The 16,038-nt window shown below is 55.5% G+C and overlaps 2 protein-coding genes and 2 pseudogenes across 2 annotated transcripts; all 4 read left to right on the top strand.

Moving 5' to 3' along the window:
• Nucleotides 1-4,115: 4,115 nt before the first annotated feature.
• On the top strand, nt 4,116-4,295 carry LOC114882546 (annotated as a pseudogene).
• Nucleotides 4,296-8,501: 4,206 nt separating this feature from the next.
• On the top strand, nt 8,502-10,592 carry LOC123988371. Its single transcript, XM_046288182.1, has one exon. It carries the CDS (start codon nt 8,502-8,504, stop codon nt 10,590-10,592), a length of 2,091 nt encoding a protein of 696 aa, XP_046144138.1.
• A 533-nt stretch (nt 10,593-11,125) lies between these two features.
• On the top strand, nt 11,126-11,298 carry LOC114882617 (annotated as a pseudogene).
• A 1,110-nt stretch (nt 11,299-12,408) lies between these two features.
• Nucleotides 12,409-14,360, top strand: LOC123988370 (proteoglycan 4-like). Its single transcript, XM_046288181.1, has 2 exons — nt 12,409-14,232; nt 14,352-14,360. Exons 1-2 carry the CDS (start codon nt 12,409-12,411, stop codon nt 14,358-14,360), a joined length of 1,833 nt encoding a protein of 610 aa, XP_046144137.1.
• Nucleotides 14,361-16,038: the final 1,678 nt, after the last annotated feature.

Below are 16,038 nucleotides of genomic sequence, written 5' to 3'. Positions count from 1 at the left end.
GGATTGTAAGGGACTGGCGGGACGTCACGCCGCGGAACAGGAGGAGAAGGGCTGGGCGGCAAGAAGAGGAGGGAGATCTGACGACCCCGTCACCGAAGACGCCGGCGCGGCAGCCACGGCAGCAACAACAACAACAGCAACACGATGAGGAAATGGTCCGGGAGCCACGCGTGGTAAGAACCCCTACGGGGGCGGAGCAGGGAACTCGCAGCAGGCCCCTGACTGTCGATAGGGCTACTAGCCCTATCGACTTTAATAATAACATATCTAGTCAATGTTCTTGTGATCGTCCTAGATTAAGTGTAATCGCCAGCAGCGCGACTAATTGCCCCGGGTCAAATCGGGGCTCTGTTTTCAGCCAGGACAACGGGCAGAACAGGAGGGGCCGAGGGGGCACTATTAACAACTTTAACAATAGAAGTACCCGCGAAACAACCACACGAAGAGTACCCCCCAGAGGTCGGGCCCCACAGTCGCCCGCGACGCACCGGCGGGGGAGAGTGACGTCCCCGACTTCACCTGAGCGCCGGGGATCCCGGAGAGGGCGCGACCCGCGTCGGGACACACGGCTCCCTGATGCCGTCCCACACGCCGGCCGACTCGACGAACCGACCCTCGGACCCGACCGACCCGAAGTGCTCCGTAGGAGCACGAGGGCAGCGATAGGTGTCCGAAAGGGCAGGTCTCGTTGAGGAAGCCGAAACGGTGACGACGCTTCAGGCGCTGGAGGACTTCGCTGCGAAAGTGGCGGAGTTCTTCGTTAAGCATCGGGCCGTGGATACCGAACGGGCCGCAAATCCAGCCACCAGTGGGAGGGGTGGCCGGCCACGACCGGCTGCGAGGAGGGAAGGCGAGTCTCACCGTCCGAGGGACAGTTCGACGACGACCGGTACTCCTACCGACCGCGAGGAATATGTTCGGGAGGCGACGCGCATTCAGCGCTTGTTCCGTGCGAACCGGAAGCGTGCGGTGCGAGAGGTCCTGAAAGGGTCCTCTCCACACTGTGAGGTGTCGAAGGACGCAGTCCAGCGACACTTCGCAGATATGTATGCTCTCCGGGATCGTGCGGGGCCCCTCCCGACTATCCATTACGAGACAGCACAGGGGAGTGACGCTCTGGTGTCGACATGTACGGCCACCGAGGTGAGCCGCCGCCTGGACCGGATGAAGAAATCTTCTCCGGGTCCCGACGGCGTAACCTACGGTGATTTGCGCGATGTCGACCCAGGCGCCACGCTCCTAACGGCGTTATTCAACGCCTGTCTCAGGATGGAGCATATTCCGCGCGTTTGGAAGGAGTCAAACACCGTTCTTATTTATAAGAAGGGTGACCGGGATGACTTGTCCAACTGGAGACCACTCGCGATGGGTGATACTGTGCCGAAACTCTTCGCCGCTGTAATGGCCGACCGCCTCACTCACTGGGCCGTACAAAACCGACGGCTCTCACGAGGCCAGAAGGGCTTCCTGCCGTACGAGGGGTGCCTCGAGCACAACTTCGTGCTGCAGGAATGCATCGCCGACGCTCGGAGGAAGAAGGGGGAACTGGTGGTGGCGTGGCTGGATCTTTCCAATGCTTTTGGATGATACCCGCACGCCACTATCCTAGAGTCGCTCACCAACGCCGGGGTGCCGCGGACGATGACAAATATCGTCGCCAGTATGTACACAGACTGCGCGACGAGGGTCCGTACCGCTGAGGGGTACACAGACAGGATCCCCATAATTATCGGGGTTAAACAGGGCTGCCCCCTTAGCCCCATACTGTTCAACCTGGCATTAGAGCCAGGCATCCGCGTAGCCGAGGACTCCACCAGAGGATACAAGATCGCGGGGGAAAGGGAATTGTGGAGCTCGCCTACGCGGACGCATCGCGCTGCTGGCGGAGAATCGAAGAGGAGATGAGGCGGATTTACTAAGCAGAGATCGAGAATCATTGCAGCCAACCTGGGTCTCGCCTTCAACGCTAAAAAGTGCGCAACACTGCACATTAGAGGCCGGGACGACGTACTGGACACCGTGTACCGTATCCAGGAGGAGCCCGTTCCGGCTCTGGAAAAAGGTGAGTCTTACCAACACCTAGGGATCCCAACCGGGGTTCAGCTTGATCAGACGCCCTACACCACGATCCGAGGCGTGTTAGAGGATCTGGGCGCGCTGGACCGTTCACTCCTCGCCCCCTGGCAGAAGATCGAGGCGCTGGCGACATTTATTGTTCCGCGTCTCGATTTCCTGCTGAGGGGAGCCAATATACGGCGAATGACCCTGTCGGAGCTTGACAAGGCTATCAAGCGGACGGTTAAGCTATGGCTCCACTTGCCCCAGCGCGCTAGCCCGGAGGTAGTCCACATTCCCCCGTCACTGGGAGGATGTGGGCTCCCTCCGATAGCGGACCTCGCTGAGGTCACTGCCGTGGCCCACGCATTCAGGTTGCTGAATGCTAAGGACACGGTAGTGGCTCGTATCGCGAGGTTCACGCTGGAAGCTGCCGCGAGCGAGAAGCTTCGCCGAGCTCCGACCGATCGGGATCTTGCCCAGTACCTGTCGGGCTCTTTGGCCGGGGACTGGTCAAGACCAACGACTGGTCGTTCGTCGTTTTGGTCGAGGGTGCGGTCTGTCGCGCTGAGATCCGGAGCGCGTCTCGGTTTTCGCTGGGAGTGGTGCGATGATCGAGCTGAACTCGCGATTGTTATGGAGTCCCGAAACGGACGTCGGGTAGTCGTGCCGCCTCTTGCCAAGGCACACGTCATCACCAGGATGAGGGCCGCAGTGACGGAGCACTATGTGTCCTCGCTTCTTCGGAAGCCGGACCAAGGTAAGGTTTTCCAGGCAACCATCCAACATGCGGCGAGCAATCGCTTCATGAGGGGTGGCGCGTTTATCCGCTTTGCTGATTGGAGGTTTATCCATCGCGCCCGCCTCGACGTGCTCCCGTTAAACGGAGCCCGTCGATGGGGGAGCGAGGATAAACGCTGCAGGCGATGCGGATACACGCTGGAAAGCCTTCCTCATGTGCTCTGCCACTGCGGTCCTCATTCTGCCGCCAGGCAGAGACGGCACGATAGCCTCGTCCTGAGGTTGAGTAAGGCGATCCGGCTTCCCGGTGAGATCCGGATCAACAGGCGTGTTCCCGGGGCGACAGGAGAGTCTTCGGCGCTTCGCCCGGACATCGTGGTTACGCACGAAGCGTCGAAGACCGTAGTACTGGTCGATGTAGCCGTGCCCTTCGAAAATACGATGCAGGCCATCGTAGACGCACGTATGGAGAAAATTAACAAATATCAAGACCTTGCAGATTCTCTAAAAGGGCGCGGCTACAAAGTCTACTTAGATGCATTTATCGTGGGCGCCCTGGGCGCCTGGGACCCGGGGAACGAGTTCCTCCTGGAACTACTCAGAATTTCACCGCGATACGCTTCCTTAATGCGCAAACTTATGATAGCAGAAACAATCGCGTGGTCCCGAGACATATACGTCGAACACGTCTCGGGCATTAGACAGTACACGGTGTCCAGTACCGAAAATCATAATGAAAATAATAGGGCCAACGCTGACGAACGAGAAGGCGAGGCCCGCGCATCCTCATCTCCTCCCCTCGCCTGAACACCGAGAGAAAAGCACACACGATAGGCCGTGTCCTATACTATTCTTTTCGCTCTCATTTCTTTATTACTTCTGCTTTTTAACGCTCTCTTTGCCAACCCACCTAGCTAAGGCTCTACTCGGTGTTCTATATTACCTCTTCTTATCTTACATATGCTACTCTTATCTATTTTCTCTTCTTGTTTTTTTCTTTTTTCTTTGGTTTTTCTCTCTTTTTCTATGTCCATGGCTATGTTTAACTATAACTTCTTAGTCATTTCTTAGTCATGTCATTTTTACTTTCATGCACCTGCGCATAATTAAAATTACAATAAAAGAAGACATAAGCGGGCTAACAGTCCCTTCTTTCTAATAATTAAATGGCGAACCTCGCATGATGCGGTAAATGCGACGCATGCAACGGGAAAATGTTCCCGCTGCACTAGACTATTTTTTTCTGCCTATTGCCATCTGAAGGGCTACGCCCTAGACTGCTGTATATGTACCCCCCAGAGGCTTGTCTCTGGGGAAACATTAATTGTTAAAATAAAGCGCAATTTATCTGTTCTTATCAGCTTAATATCTGATACACTCCCCATTGGGGAGTCAGAATATTAATCTCATTTTTGAAAAGGGTCGGAATTCGGAGCTTGCTCCGACTCCGACACGGGTCGCACCTGTATTGCATTACCGCAGGACGCGGCCCACATTTGCTATTAGAAACATATTCTCTATTCTTTCTACTTTCTAAAATATTCTGACTCCTCTTCTCTATTCTATCTCTAGTCTTTTTTGTATTTTTATTTTATCCGCGATCGCGTTCTGGCTTTTCCAACGGCGGTGCGACTCGCTCAGCACAGCGGCGACTGACTGCGCGGTAAGTGGAGCTTGGGAGTCTGGTGGTGGTTTTTCGTAGTGTAGCGTTACTGTAGAGTGGTGCCACCTGGAGCAGGCAAAGCGCTGTCGACTCCAGGCGGACTGTTTCGATACATCGAAACCCTTTCGCGCCGTATCCGATTCCGGTGCGGCCTTGCTCGCGTTTGTCTTTGTTTTGATTTTGTAGTTAGCTGTTATCCGTGAGAACGCTGGTCGTTTAAACCGATAACAGCTGTTTGTCCCACTAACCGACTTGCCGAAATCCGCTTTTTGCTGTAGTTTTTGTGCTCCCGTATAGGCTAAATATAGACATTTAGACCGTTACGGGTAGACTTTATTCTATTATTCTAGCTATTTAGCTAGAAATTTTTCTATTTGCAGTAGATTAATTATTCTTTTTTCCGATTAATTATCGAGGTACACGGGTCCTTTTACAACTTGTGTAACTCGATATTCACAGTTCAGTCCCCTGTGTGCGGTAATTTGCAGATTTAATTTGCAAATTATCGCGGAGAGCGACTCGCACGGTCGTCCTCGTTCGTTCGTTTTGTTTTTACTTCCTGATCTCTAATCTAGTCACTAGATTAAGGTTTTATTTTATTTTATTTTATTTTATTTTATTATTTTGACTTTATTTACTTTTGTTTATTTATTCCTTTTCTTTTATCCTCGCGACGTATATACCTCAGGTATATATACCCGTTTTATCTTTTTTTGGGGTTTTTTTTTTTTTTTTTTTTTTTCTTCGATTTTTTTTTTTTTTTTTTCTATTTTTATTTCCTTTATTTTACTTTATTTATTTATCTGGCTAGACTTAAGTATTAAGTATTGACTGGGGAGTCCCTACGCTTTTCTCTTTTACTAAATAACGACTGATTATATCTACTCATTTTTATATACTTATTTATTTATTTCACTATTTATTTTAATATGAGTACCATGACGAGCCCTCAGCCGAGCTGCACTGCCAGGGGAAATGATGTTGTAATTACGTTCCCCTTTCCCGAGACATTCCCCTGCCCCTTCTGCAACGTAGGGGTGCCGTCGAATTGGATCCGGTCGGCCGTGTACCAGCGGCACGAGGACCTCGGGAAGCATTTGCGCATCCACCACCCTGGCGCAAACAGGAAGTGGGTCTGCGGGGTGCTTCCTTCACGGACGACAGTGTCTATGCACTGAAGAAAGTGAGGAGCACCACGCAGACTCACATAAAGGTAGTGCAGTGACTCGTGGCCGCTGGGGCCGGCCGTCTATTAGCGCAAGTGCAGGAGTAACAATAAGACGGCGGCAGTGCACCCCCGAGCTGAGGGTGAATCAGCCGAGAAGCGACCCACCGACGCGGCGGTAGCCGAGACGACGCAGGGCCCTCTCGTCCCGATGGAACGGCAGGGACCACCACGGGTGGAGGCGCGCTGACGCGCGCGCTAAATCTACCCAACCAACTCCCGGACCACCGTGCTGCCAAACAGAACTGCGCCGAAAAAGAAGCCCCGATAACTGCTTCGGTGACGGGGGAACTTACTGGAGCTCTGGGCCTTAAACTGCGACAGCGACAAAGAAGAGCGGGACGCCGTCCAGCCCGCCGATGGACGACCTCCATCCACGGGGAGTCCCGCCACCCGCCGACCGTGACCACACCACCCCACCAGCGGGGACCGGCGCCGCTAAGAGGATTAGCGGCGGGCCAGCGTCAATGAGGAGGCCAAGCGGGGGGGTAACCTCCACCTTAACCCCCCCCACTAAAGGTAAAAGAGAAGGAGAAGAGCCCGGGGTTGAAGAGAAGGAGTACCCGGGCCACAACGGAGCCTCCTCAACCTGGCCCGCCCCAACGGACCATCACCGCTACAAGGAAAGTGACCCCCGCCGTCACGTATGCAGAAGTTACCAGGGGCACGTCGACCGCCACCACAACAATGACCACCAGGAGAATGGCACGGGCAACCTCCCTCCCGCCCGTGCCGAAGCAAGAGGAAGCCGGGGGCGCGTCCACCACCCAAGCGCCCCCCACCAGGACAGTGGCGGCGACGTGTACCTTTGCGACGGCGGGGACTCTGACCCTGACGACGACCTCGGTGTACAGCAAACCGGTGGCCGTCGTCACCGTCGCCACAAGGAGGAGCGGGGGTGGAACCTCGCCGAGGGGATCAAGAAGAGGATCCAGGAAGATACGGGCTCCTGGAGTCCGCGCCGACGACCAGGGCGCGGGCTGCCAGGGCAACCACGGAGCCCCCTCGGACCCCCCCCAGGACAGGCAGAAGCCAGGCAGGGAAGAGCCACCCCATCCACGGGCTCCGCGACGGTGACGACGCGGCCACCCAACGACACCGGAGGTGCGCCCTGGTACGAGAAGGGCACCCGGGCGAAACTCTATCGCCCGGGTCAACACAGGAGACGAGGAGGGGGACGGACCTACCACCATACCGTCCCCCATTACAGGGCGCACGGGAGAAGGAATCTTCTCCCAGCTATGCCGAGGCGTCGCCAGCGGTCACTGCGGCGCCGGAAAAGACGAAGAGGAAGGAGCAGGAAGAGGACAGGAGAGGAAGAGGATGTAAGGGACTGGCGGGACGTCACGCCGCGGAACATGAGGAGAAGGGCTGGGCGGCAGGAAGAGAAGGGAGCTGTGACGACCCCGTCACCGAAGACGCCGGCGCGGCAGCCACGGCTACAACAAGAACAACAGCAACACGATGAGGAAGTGGTCCGGGAGCCACGCGTGGTAAGGACCCCTACGGGGGCGGATCAGGGGCCTCGTCAGCAGACCACTGACTGTCGATAGGGCCACTAGCCCTATCGACTCTAATAATAACTCTAGTCAATGTTCTTGTGATTGTCCTAGGTTAAGTGTCACCGCCAGCAGCGCGACTAATTGCCCCGGGTCAAACCGGGGCTCTGTTTTCAGCCAGAACAACGGGCAGAATCAGGAGGGGCCGAGGGGGCACCACTAACACGAGAACCCGCGAAACAACTACACGAAAAGTACCCCCCAGAGGTCGGGCCCCACAGTCGCCCGCGACGCACCGGCGGGGGAGGATGACGTCCCCGACTTCACCTGAGCGCCGGGGATCCCGGAGAGGGCGCGACCCGCGTCGGGACACACGGCTCCCTGATGCCGTCCCACACGCCGGCCGACTCGACGAACCGACCCCCGACACCGACCGACCCGAAGGGCTCCGTAGGAGCACGAGGGCAGCGATAGGTGTCGAAAGGGCAGGTCTCGTTGAGGAAGCCGAAACGGTGACGACGCTTCAGGCGCTGGAGGACTTCGCTGCGAAAGTGGCGGAGTTCTTCGTTAAGCATCGGGCCGTGGATACCGAACGGGCCGCAAATCCAGCCACCAGTGGGAGGGGTGGCCGGCCACGACCGGCTGCGAGGAGGGAAGGCGAGTCTCACCGTCCGAGGGACAGTTCGACGACGACCGGTACTCCTGCCAACCGCGAGGAATATGTTCGGGAGGCGACGCGCATTCAGCGCTTGTTCCGTGCGAACCGGAAGCGTGCGGTGCGAGAGGTCCTGAAAGGGTCCTCTCCACACTGTGAGGTGTCGAAGGACGCAGTCCAGCGACACTTCGCAGATATGTATGCTCTCCGGGATCGTGCGGGGCCCCTCCCGACTATCCATTACGAGACAGCACAGGGGAGTGACGCTCTGGTGACGACATGTACGGCCACCGAGGTGAGTCGCCGCCTGGACCGGATGAAGAAATCTTCTCCGGGTCCCGACGGCGTAACCTACGGTGATTTGCGCGATGTCGACCCAGGCGCCACGCTCCTAACGGCGTTATTCAACGCCTGTCTCAGGATGGAGCATATTCCGCGCGTTTGGAAGGAGTCAAACACCGTTCTTATTTATAAGAAGGGTGACCGGGATGACTTGTCCAACTGGAGACCACTCGCGATGGGTGATACTGTGCCGAAACTCTTCGCCGCTGTAATGGCCGACCGCCTCACTCACTGGGCCGTACAAAACCGACGGCTCTCACGAGGCCAGAAGGGCTTCCTGCCGTACGAGGGGTGCCTCGAGCACAACTTCGTGCTGCAGGAATGCATCGCCGACGCTCGGAGGAAGAAGGGAGAACTGGTGGTGGCGTGGCTGGATCTTTCCAATGCTTTTGGATCGATCCCGCACGCCACTATCCTAGAGTCGCTCACCAACGCCGGGGTGCCGCGGACGATGACAAATATCGTCGCCAGTATGTATACAGACTGCGCGACGAGGGTCCGTCACCGCTGAGGGGTACACAGATAGGAATCCCCATACTATCAGGGGTCAAACAGGGCTGCCCCCTTAGCCCCATACTGTTCAATCTGGCACTAGAGCCAGTAATCCGCGTAGCCGAGGACTCCACCATAGGATATAAGATCGCGGGGGAAAGAATTGTGGAGCTCGCCTACGCGGACGACATCGCGCTGCTGGCGGAATGCGAAGAGGAGATGAGGCGACTACTACGTGAAATTGAAAGCATTGCAGCCAACCTGGGTCTCGCCTTCAATGCTAAAAAGTGCGCAACACTCCATATCAGAGGCCGGGACGACGTACTGGACACCGTGTACCGTATCCAGGAGGAACCCGTTCCGGCTCTGGAAAAAGGTGAGTCTTACCAACACCTAGGGATCCCAACCGGGGTTCAGCTTGATCAGACGCCCTACACCACGATCCGAGGCGTGTTAGAGGATCTGGGCGCGCTGGACCGTTCACTCCTCGCCCCCTGGCAGAAGATCGAGGCGCTGGCGACATTTATTGTTCCGCGTCTCGATTTCCTGCTGAGGGGAGCCAATATACGGCGAATGACCCTGTCGGAGCTTGACAAAGCTATCAAGCGGACGGTTAAGCTATGGCTCCACTTGCCCCAGCGCGCTAGCCCGGAGGTAGTCCACATTCCCCCGTCACTGGGAGGATGTGGGCTCCCTCCGATAGCGGACCTCGCTGAGGTCACTGCCGTGGCCCACGCATTCAGGTTGCTGAATGCTAAGGACACGGTAGTGGCTCGTATCGCGAGGTTCACGCTGGAAGCTGCCGCGAGCGAGAAGCTTCGCCGAGCTCCGACCGATCGGGATCTTGCCCAGTACCTGTCGGGCTCTTTGGCCGGGGACTGGTCAAGACCAACGACTGGTCGTTCGTCGTTTTGGTCGAGGGTGCGGTCCGTCGCGCTGAGATCCGGAGCGCGTCTCGGTTTTCGCTGGGAGTGGTGCGATGATCGAGCTGAACTCGCGATTGTGATGGAATCCCGAAACGGACGTCGGGTAGTCGTGCCGCCTCTTGCCAAGGCACACGTCATCACCAGGATGAGGGCCGCAGTGACGGAGCACTATGTGTCCTCGCTTCTTCGGAAGCCGGACCAAGGTAAGGTTTTCCAGGCAACCATCCAACATGCGGCGAGCAATCGCTTCATGAGGGGTGGCGCGTTTATCCGCTTTGCTGATTGGAGGTTTATCCATCGCGCCCGCCTCGACGTGCTCCCGTTAAACGGAGCCCGTCGATGGGGGAGCGAGGATAAACGCTGCAGGCGATGCGGATACACGCTGGAAAGCCTTCCTCATGTGCTCTGCCACTGCGGTCCTCATTCTGCCGCCAGGCAGAGACGGCACGACAACCTCGTCCTGAGGTTGAGTAAGGCGATCCGGCTTCCCGGTGAGATCCGGATCAACAGGCGTGTTCCCGGGGCGACAGGAGAGTCTTCGGCGCTTCGCCCGGACATCGTGGTTACGCACGAAGCGTCGAAGACCGTAGTACTGGTCGACGTGGCCGTGCCCTTTGAAAATACGATGCAGGCCATCGCAGATGCCAGATTTGAGAAAATAAATAAGTATCAGCAATTAGCTGATTCTCTGAAAGGGCGCGGCTACAAAGTGTATCTAGATGCCTTTATTGTGGGCGCCCTGGGCGCCTGGGATCCGGGGAACGAGTTCCTCCTGGAACTACTTAGAATCTCGCCGCGATACGCATCCCTGATGCGAAAATTAATGATTGCAGAAACAATCGCGTGGTCCCGAGACATGTACGTCGAACATGTCTCGGGCATTAGACAGTACACGGTGTCCAGTACTGAGAACAATAGAAACAATGTGACAGAAGACCTGGAAGGCGAGGCCCAGGAGTCCTCATCTCCTCGAATGACAGGAACACCGATATAGAACGGATTTCTCTTCTATATGTTACACCTAATTTCTTTATTAATCATTATTCATCTGGTTATTCTTTTTCTCTTTCCCTTTCTTTTCTTCATTTCTTTTCTCTTACCTAACGAAATTCCATTACGGTGTTCCTGTCAAATATACCCAAGTCTATGCTTATTTATATATCTATTTATACATCTATTCTTCTAATTTTCTTTCTATTAACGATTCGCTCTTCTCTTTTTTTTGTTTTGTTTCTCTTAATTTATATATTTACATGGCTATACCATTATACAAGTATATGCCCATGTTTTTAGTATTTTTGTCGAGACTGATTTGAATCCAGCGCGCAAAAAGAAGCACGACTGCCAGGGCTATTAGCCCCTTCTTTGTTTCTATTTAAATGTGCAATACAACTCTTCCGAATGCGAGACATATGCAGTGGGAATTCCCCCCACTGCATCATTATATTTTCAAATATTGTACAAAGGGCGAAGCCCAAAATCTGGCGAAATGTATCCCCCCAGGGGCTTGCTCCTGGGGAAACATGAATTGATTAATAAAGCGCTTTATCTGTTCTTATCAGCTTAATATCTGATACACTCCCCATTGGGGAGTCAGAATATTAATCTCATTTTTGAAAAGGGTCGGAATTCGGAGCTTGCTCCGACTCCGACACGGGTCGCACCTGTATTGCATTACCGCAGGACGCGGCCCACATTTGCTATTAGAAACATATTCTCTATTCTTTCTACTTTCTAAATATTCTGACTCCTCTTTTCTTTTCTATCTCTAGTCTTTTTTGTATTTTTATTTTATCCGCGATCGCGTTCGTGTATTGGCTTTTCCAACGGCGGTGCGACTCGCTCAGCACAGCGGCGACTGAACTGCGCGGTAAGTGGAGCTTGGGAGTCTGGTGGTGGTTTTCCGTAGTGTAGCGTTACTGTAGAGTGGTGCCACCTGGAGCAGGCAAAGCGCTGTCGACTCCAGGCGGACTGTTTCGATACATCGAAACCCTTTCGCGCCGTATCCGATTCCGGTGCGGCCTTGCTCGCGTCTGTTTGTTTTGATTCTGTATTTAGCTGTTATCCGTGAGAACGCTGGTCGTTTAAACCGATAACAGCTGTTTGTCCCACTAACCGACTTGCCGAAATCCGCTTTTTGCTGTAGTTTTTGTGCTCCCGTATAGGCTAAATATAGACATTTAGACCGTTACGGGTAGACTTTATTCTATTATTCTAGCTATTTAGCTAGAAATTTTTCTATTTGCAGTAGATTAATTATTCTTTTTCCGATTAATTATCGAGGTACACGGGTCCTTTTACAACTTGTGTAACTCGATATTCACAGTTCAGTCCCCTGTGTGCGGTAATTTGCAGATTTAATTTGCAAATTATCGCGGAGAGCGACTCGCACGGTCGTCCTCGTTCGTTCGTTTTTGTTTTATCTTTCGATCTAATCTAGTCACTAGATTAAGGTTCTATTTTATTTTATTTTGTTTTATTTTATTATCTTGATTTTATTTACTTTTGTTTATTTATTCCTTTTCTTTTATCCTCGCGACGTATATACCTCAGGTATATATACCCGTTTTATCTTTTTTTTGTTTTTGTTTTTTTTTTCCTTTTTTCTTCGATTTTATTTTATTTTATTTTTTGTCTATTTTCATTTCCTTTATTTTATTTTATTTATTTATCTTGCTAGATTTAAGTTTTAAGCATCGACTGGGGAGTCCCTACGCGTTTCTCTTTTACCAGATAACGACTGATATATTCTACTCTATTTTATATACTTATTTATTCATTTTATTTTATTTACTATTTATTTATTTAATATGAATCCTACGACGAGCCCTCAGCCGAGCTGCACTGCCAGGGGAAATGATGTTGTAATTACGTTCCCCTTTCCCGAGACATTCCCCTGCCCCTTCTGCAACGTAGGGGTGCCGTCGAATTGGATCCGGTCGGCCGTGTACCAGCGGCACGAGGACCTCGGGAAGCATTTGCGCATCCACCACCCCGGCGCAAACAGGAAGTGGGTCTGCGGGGTGTGTTCCTTCACGGACGACAGTGTCTATGCACTGAAGAAAGTGAGGAAGCACCACGCAGACTCACATAAAGGTAGTGCAGTGCCTCGTGCCGCTGGGGCGCGGCCGTCGATTAGCGCAAGTAGCAGGAGTAACAATAAGGACGGCGGCAGTGCACCCCTGGCTGAGGGTGAACCAGCCGAGAAGCGACCCCAACCCGACGCGGCGCCAGCCGAGACGACCCAGAGGCCCTCTCCGTCCCCGTTGGAAACGGCAGGGACCACCACGCGTGGAGGCGCGCTGACGCGCGCCGCTAAAACTACCTCAACCAACTCCCGGACCACCGTGGCTGCCAAAACCAGAACCGCGCCGAAGAAGATGCCAGTAATTACCTCATCGGTGACGGGGAGAAACTTACTGACGAGCTGGGCCGTGAAATCGACAGCGACAAAGAAGAGCGGGACGCCGTCCAGCCCCGCCGATGGACGACCTCCATCCACGGGGAGTCCCGCCACCCCGCCGACCGTGGATCACACCACCCCACCAGCGGGGACCGGCGCCGCTAAGAGGATTAGCGGCGGGCCAGCGTCAATGAGGAGGCCAAGCGGGGGGGTAACCTCCACCTTAACCCCCCCACTAAAGGTAAAAGAGAAGGAGAAGAGCCCGGGGTTGAAGAGAAGGAGTACCCGGGCCACAACGGAGCCTCCTCAACCTGGCCCGCCCCAACGGACCATCACCGCTACAAGGAAGGTGACCCCCGCCGTCACGTATGCAGAAGTTACCAGGGGCACGTCGACCGCCACCACAACAATGACCACCAGGAGAATGGCACGGGCAACCTCCCTCCCGCCCGTGCCGAAGCAAGAGGAAGCCGGGGGCGCGTCCACCACCCAAGCGCCCCCCACCAGGACAGTGGCGGCGACGTGTACCTTTGCGACGGCGGGGACTCTGACCCTGACGACGACCTCGGTGTACAGCAAACCGGTGGCCGTCGTCACCGTCGCCACAAGGAGGAGCGGGGGTGGAACCTCGCCGAGGGGGATCAAGAAGAGGATCCAGGAAGATACGGTGCTCCTGGAGTCCGCGCCGACGACCAGGGCGCGGGCTGCCAGGGCAACCACGGAGCCCCCTCGGACCCCCCCCAGGACAAGGCAGCAAGCCAGGCAGAGGAAGAGCCCACCACCATCCACGGGCTCCGCGACGGTGAACGACGCGGCCACCCCAACGACACCGGAGGTGCGCCCTGGTACGAGAAGGAGCACCCGGGCGAAAACTCTATCGCCCGGGTCAACACAGGAGACGAGGAGGGGGGACGGACCTACCACCATACCGTCCCCCATTACAGGGCGCACATGGAGAAGGAATCTTCTCCCAGCTATTGCCGAGGCGTCGCCAGCGGTCACTGCGGCGCCGGAAAAGACGAAGAGGAAGGAGCAGGAAACGAGGACAGGAGAGGAAGAGGATGTAAGGGACTGGCGGGACGTCACGCCGCGGAACAGGAGGAGAAGGGCTGGGCGGCAAGAAGAGGAGGGAGATTTGACGACCCCGTCACCGAAGACGCCGGCGCGGCAGCCACGGCAGCAACAACAACAACAGCAACACGATGAGGAAGTGGTCCGGGAGCCACGCGTGGTAAGGACCCCTACGGGGGCGGAGCAGGGGCCTCGTCGCAGACCTCTGACTGTCGATAGGGCCACTAGCCCTATCGACTTGAATAATAATTCTAGTCGATGTAATTGTGATTGTCCTAGGCTAAGTGATGCCGCTAGCAGCGCGACTAATTGCCCCGGGTCAAACCGGGGCTCTGTTTTTAGATCAAACAACGGGCAGAACAGGAGGGGCCGAGGGGGCACCAATAACAATACAAGTACAATATCCCGCGAAACAATAGATCGAAGAGTACCCCCCAGAGGTCGGGCCCCACAGTCGCCCGCGACGCACCGGCGGGGGAGAGTGACGTCCCCGACTTCACCTGAGCGCCGGGGATCCCGGAGAGGGCGCGACCCGCGTCGGGACACACGGCTCCCTGATGCCGTCCCACACGCCGGCCGACTCGACGAACCGACCCCCGACACCGACCGACCCGAAGGGCTCCGTAGGAGCACGAGGGCAGCGATAGGTGTCGAAAGGGCAGGTCTCGTTGAGGAAGCCGAAACGGTGACGACGCTTCAGGCGCTGGAGGACTTCGCTGCGAAAGTGGCGGAGTTCTTCGTTAAGCATCGGGCCGTGGATACCGAACGGGCCGCAAATCCAGCCACCAGTGGGAGGGGTGGCCGGCCACGACCAGCTGCGAGGAGGGAAGGCGAGTCTCACCGTCCGAGGGACAGTTCGACGACGACCGGTACTCCTGCCAACCGCGAGGAATATGTTCGGGAGGCGACGCGCATTCAGCGCTTGTTCCGTGCGAACCGGAAGCGTGCGGTGCGAGAGGTCCTGAAAGGGTCCTCTCCACACTGTGAGGTGTCGAAGGACGCAGTCCAGCGACACTTCGCAGATATGTATGCTCTCCGGGATCGTGCGGGGCCCCTCCCGACTATCCATTACGAGACAGCACAGGGGAGTGACGCTCTGGTGTCGACATGTACGGCCACCGAGGTGAGCCGCCGCCTGGACCGGATGAAGAAATCTTCTCCGGGTCCCGACGGCGTAACCTACGGTGATTTGCGCGATGTCGACCCAGGCGCCACGCTCCTAACGGCGTTATTCAACGCCTGTCTCAGGATGGAGCATATTCCGCGCGTTTGGAAGGAGTCAAACACCGTTCTTATTTATAAGAAGGGTGACCGGGATGACTTGTCCAACTGGAGACCACTCGCGATGGGTGATACTGTGCCGAAACTCTTCGCCGCTGTAATGGCCGACCGCCTCACTCACTGGGCCGTACAAAACCGACGGCTCTCACGAGGCCAGAAGGGCTTCCTGCCGTACGAGGGGTGCCTCGAGCACAACTTCGTGCTGCAGGAATGCATCGCCGACGCTCGGAGGAAGAAGGGAGAACTGGTGGTGGCGTGGCTGGATCTTTCCAATGCTTTTGGATCGATCCCGCACGCCACTATCCTAGAGTCGCTCACCAACGCCGGGGTGCCGCGGGCGATGACAAATATCGTCGCCAGTATGTATACAGACTGCGCGACGAGGGTCCGTACCGCTGAGGGGTACACAGATAGAATCCCCATACTATCAGGGGTCAAACAGGGCTGCCCCCTTAGCCCCATACTGTTCAATCTGGCACTAGAGCCAGTAATCCGCGTAGCCGAGGACTCCACCATAGGATACAAGATCGCGGGGGAAAGAATTGTGGAGCTCGCCTACGCGGACGACATCGCGCTGCTGGCGGAATGCGAAGAGGAGATGAGGCGTTTACTACAAGAAATCGAAAGCATTGCAGCCAACCTGGGTCTCGCCTTCAATGCTAGAAAGTGCGCAACACTGCACGTT

Source organism: Osmia bicornis, chromosome 12 (genome assembly GCF_907164935.1).
Source record: "Osmia bicornis bicornis chromosome 12, iOsmBic2.1, whole genome shotgun sequence".
Lineage (NCBI taxonomy): Eukaryota > Metazoa > Arthropoda > Insecta > Hymenoptera > Megachilidae > Osmia > Osmia bicornis.
Note: the sequence above shows the minus strand (reverse complement) of the source record. Positions and strands in the feature narration are given on the sequence as shown.

Bases quoted from the DNA above. Each gene is read 5' to 3' on its own strand.
- LOC123988371 (XM_046288182.1), top strand. From the start codon at position 8,502: ATGCATCGCCGACGCTCGGAGGAAGAAGGGAGAACTGGTGGTGGCGTG.
- LOC123988370 (XM_046288181.1), top strand. From the start codon at position 12,409: ATGAATCCTACGACGAGCCCTCAGCCGAGCTGCACTGCCAGGGGAAAT.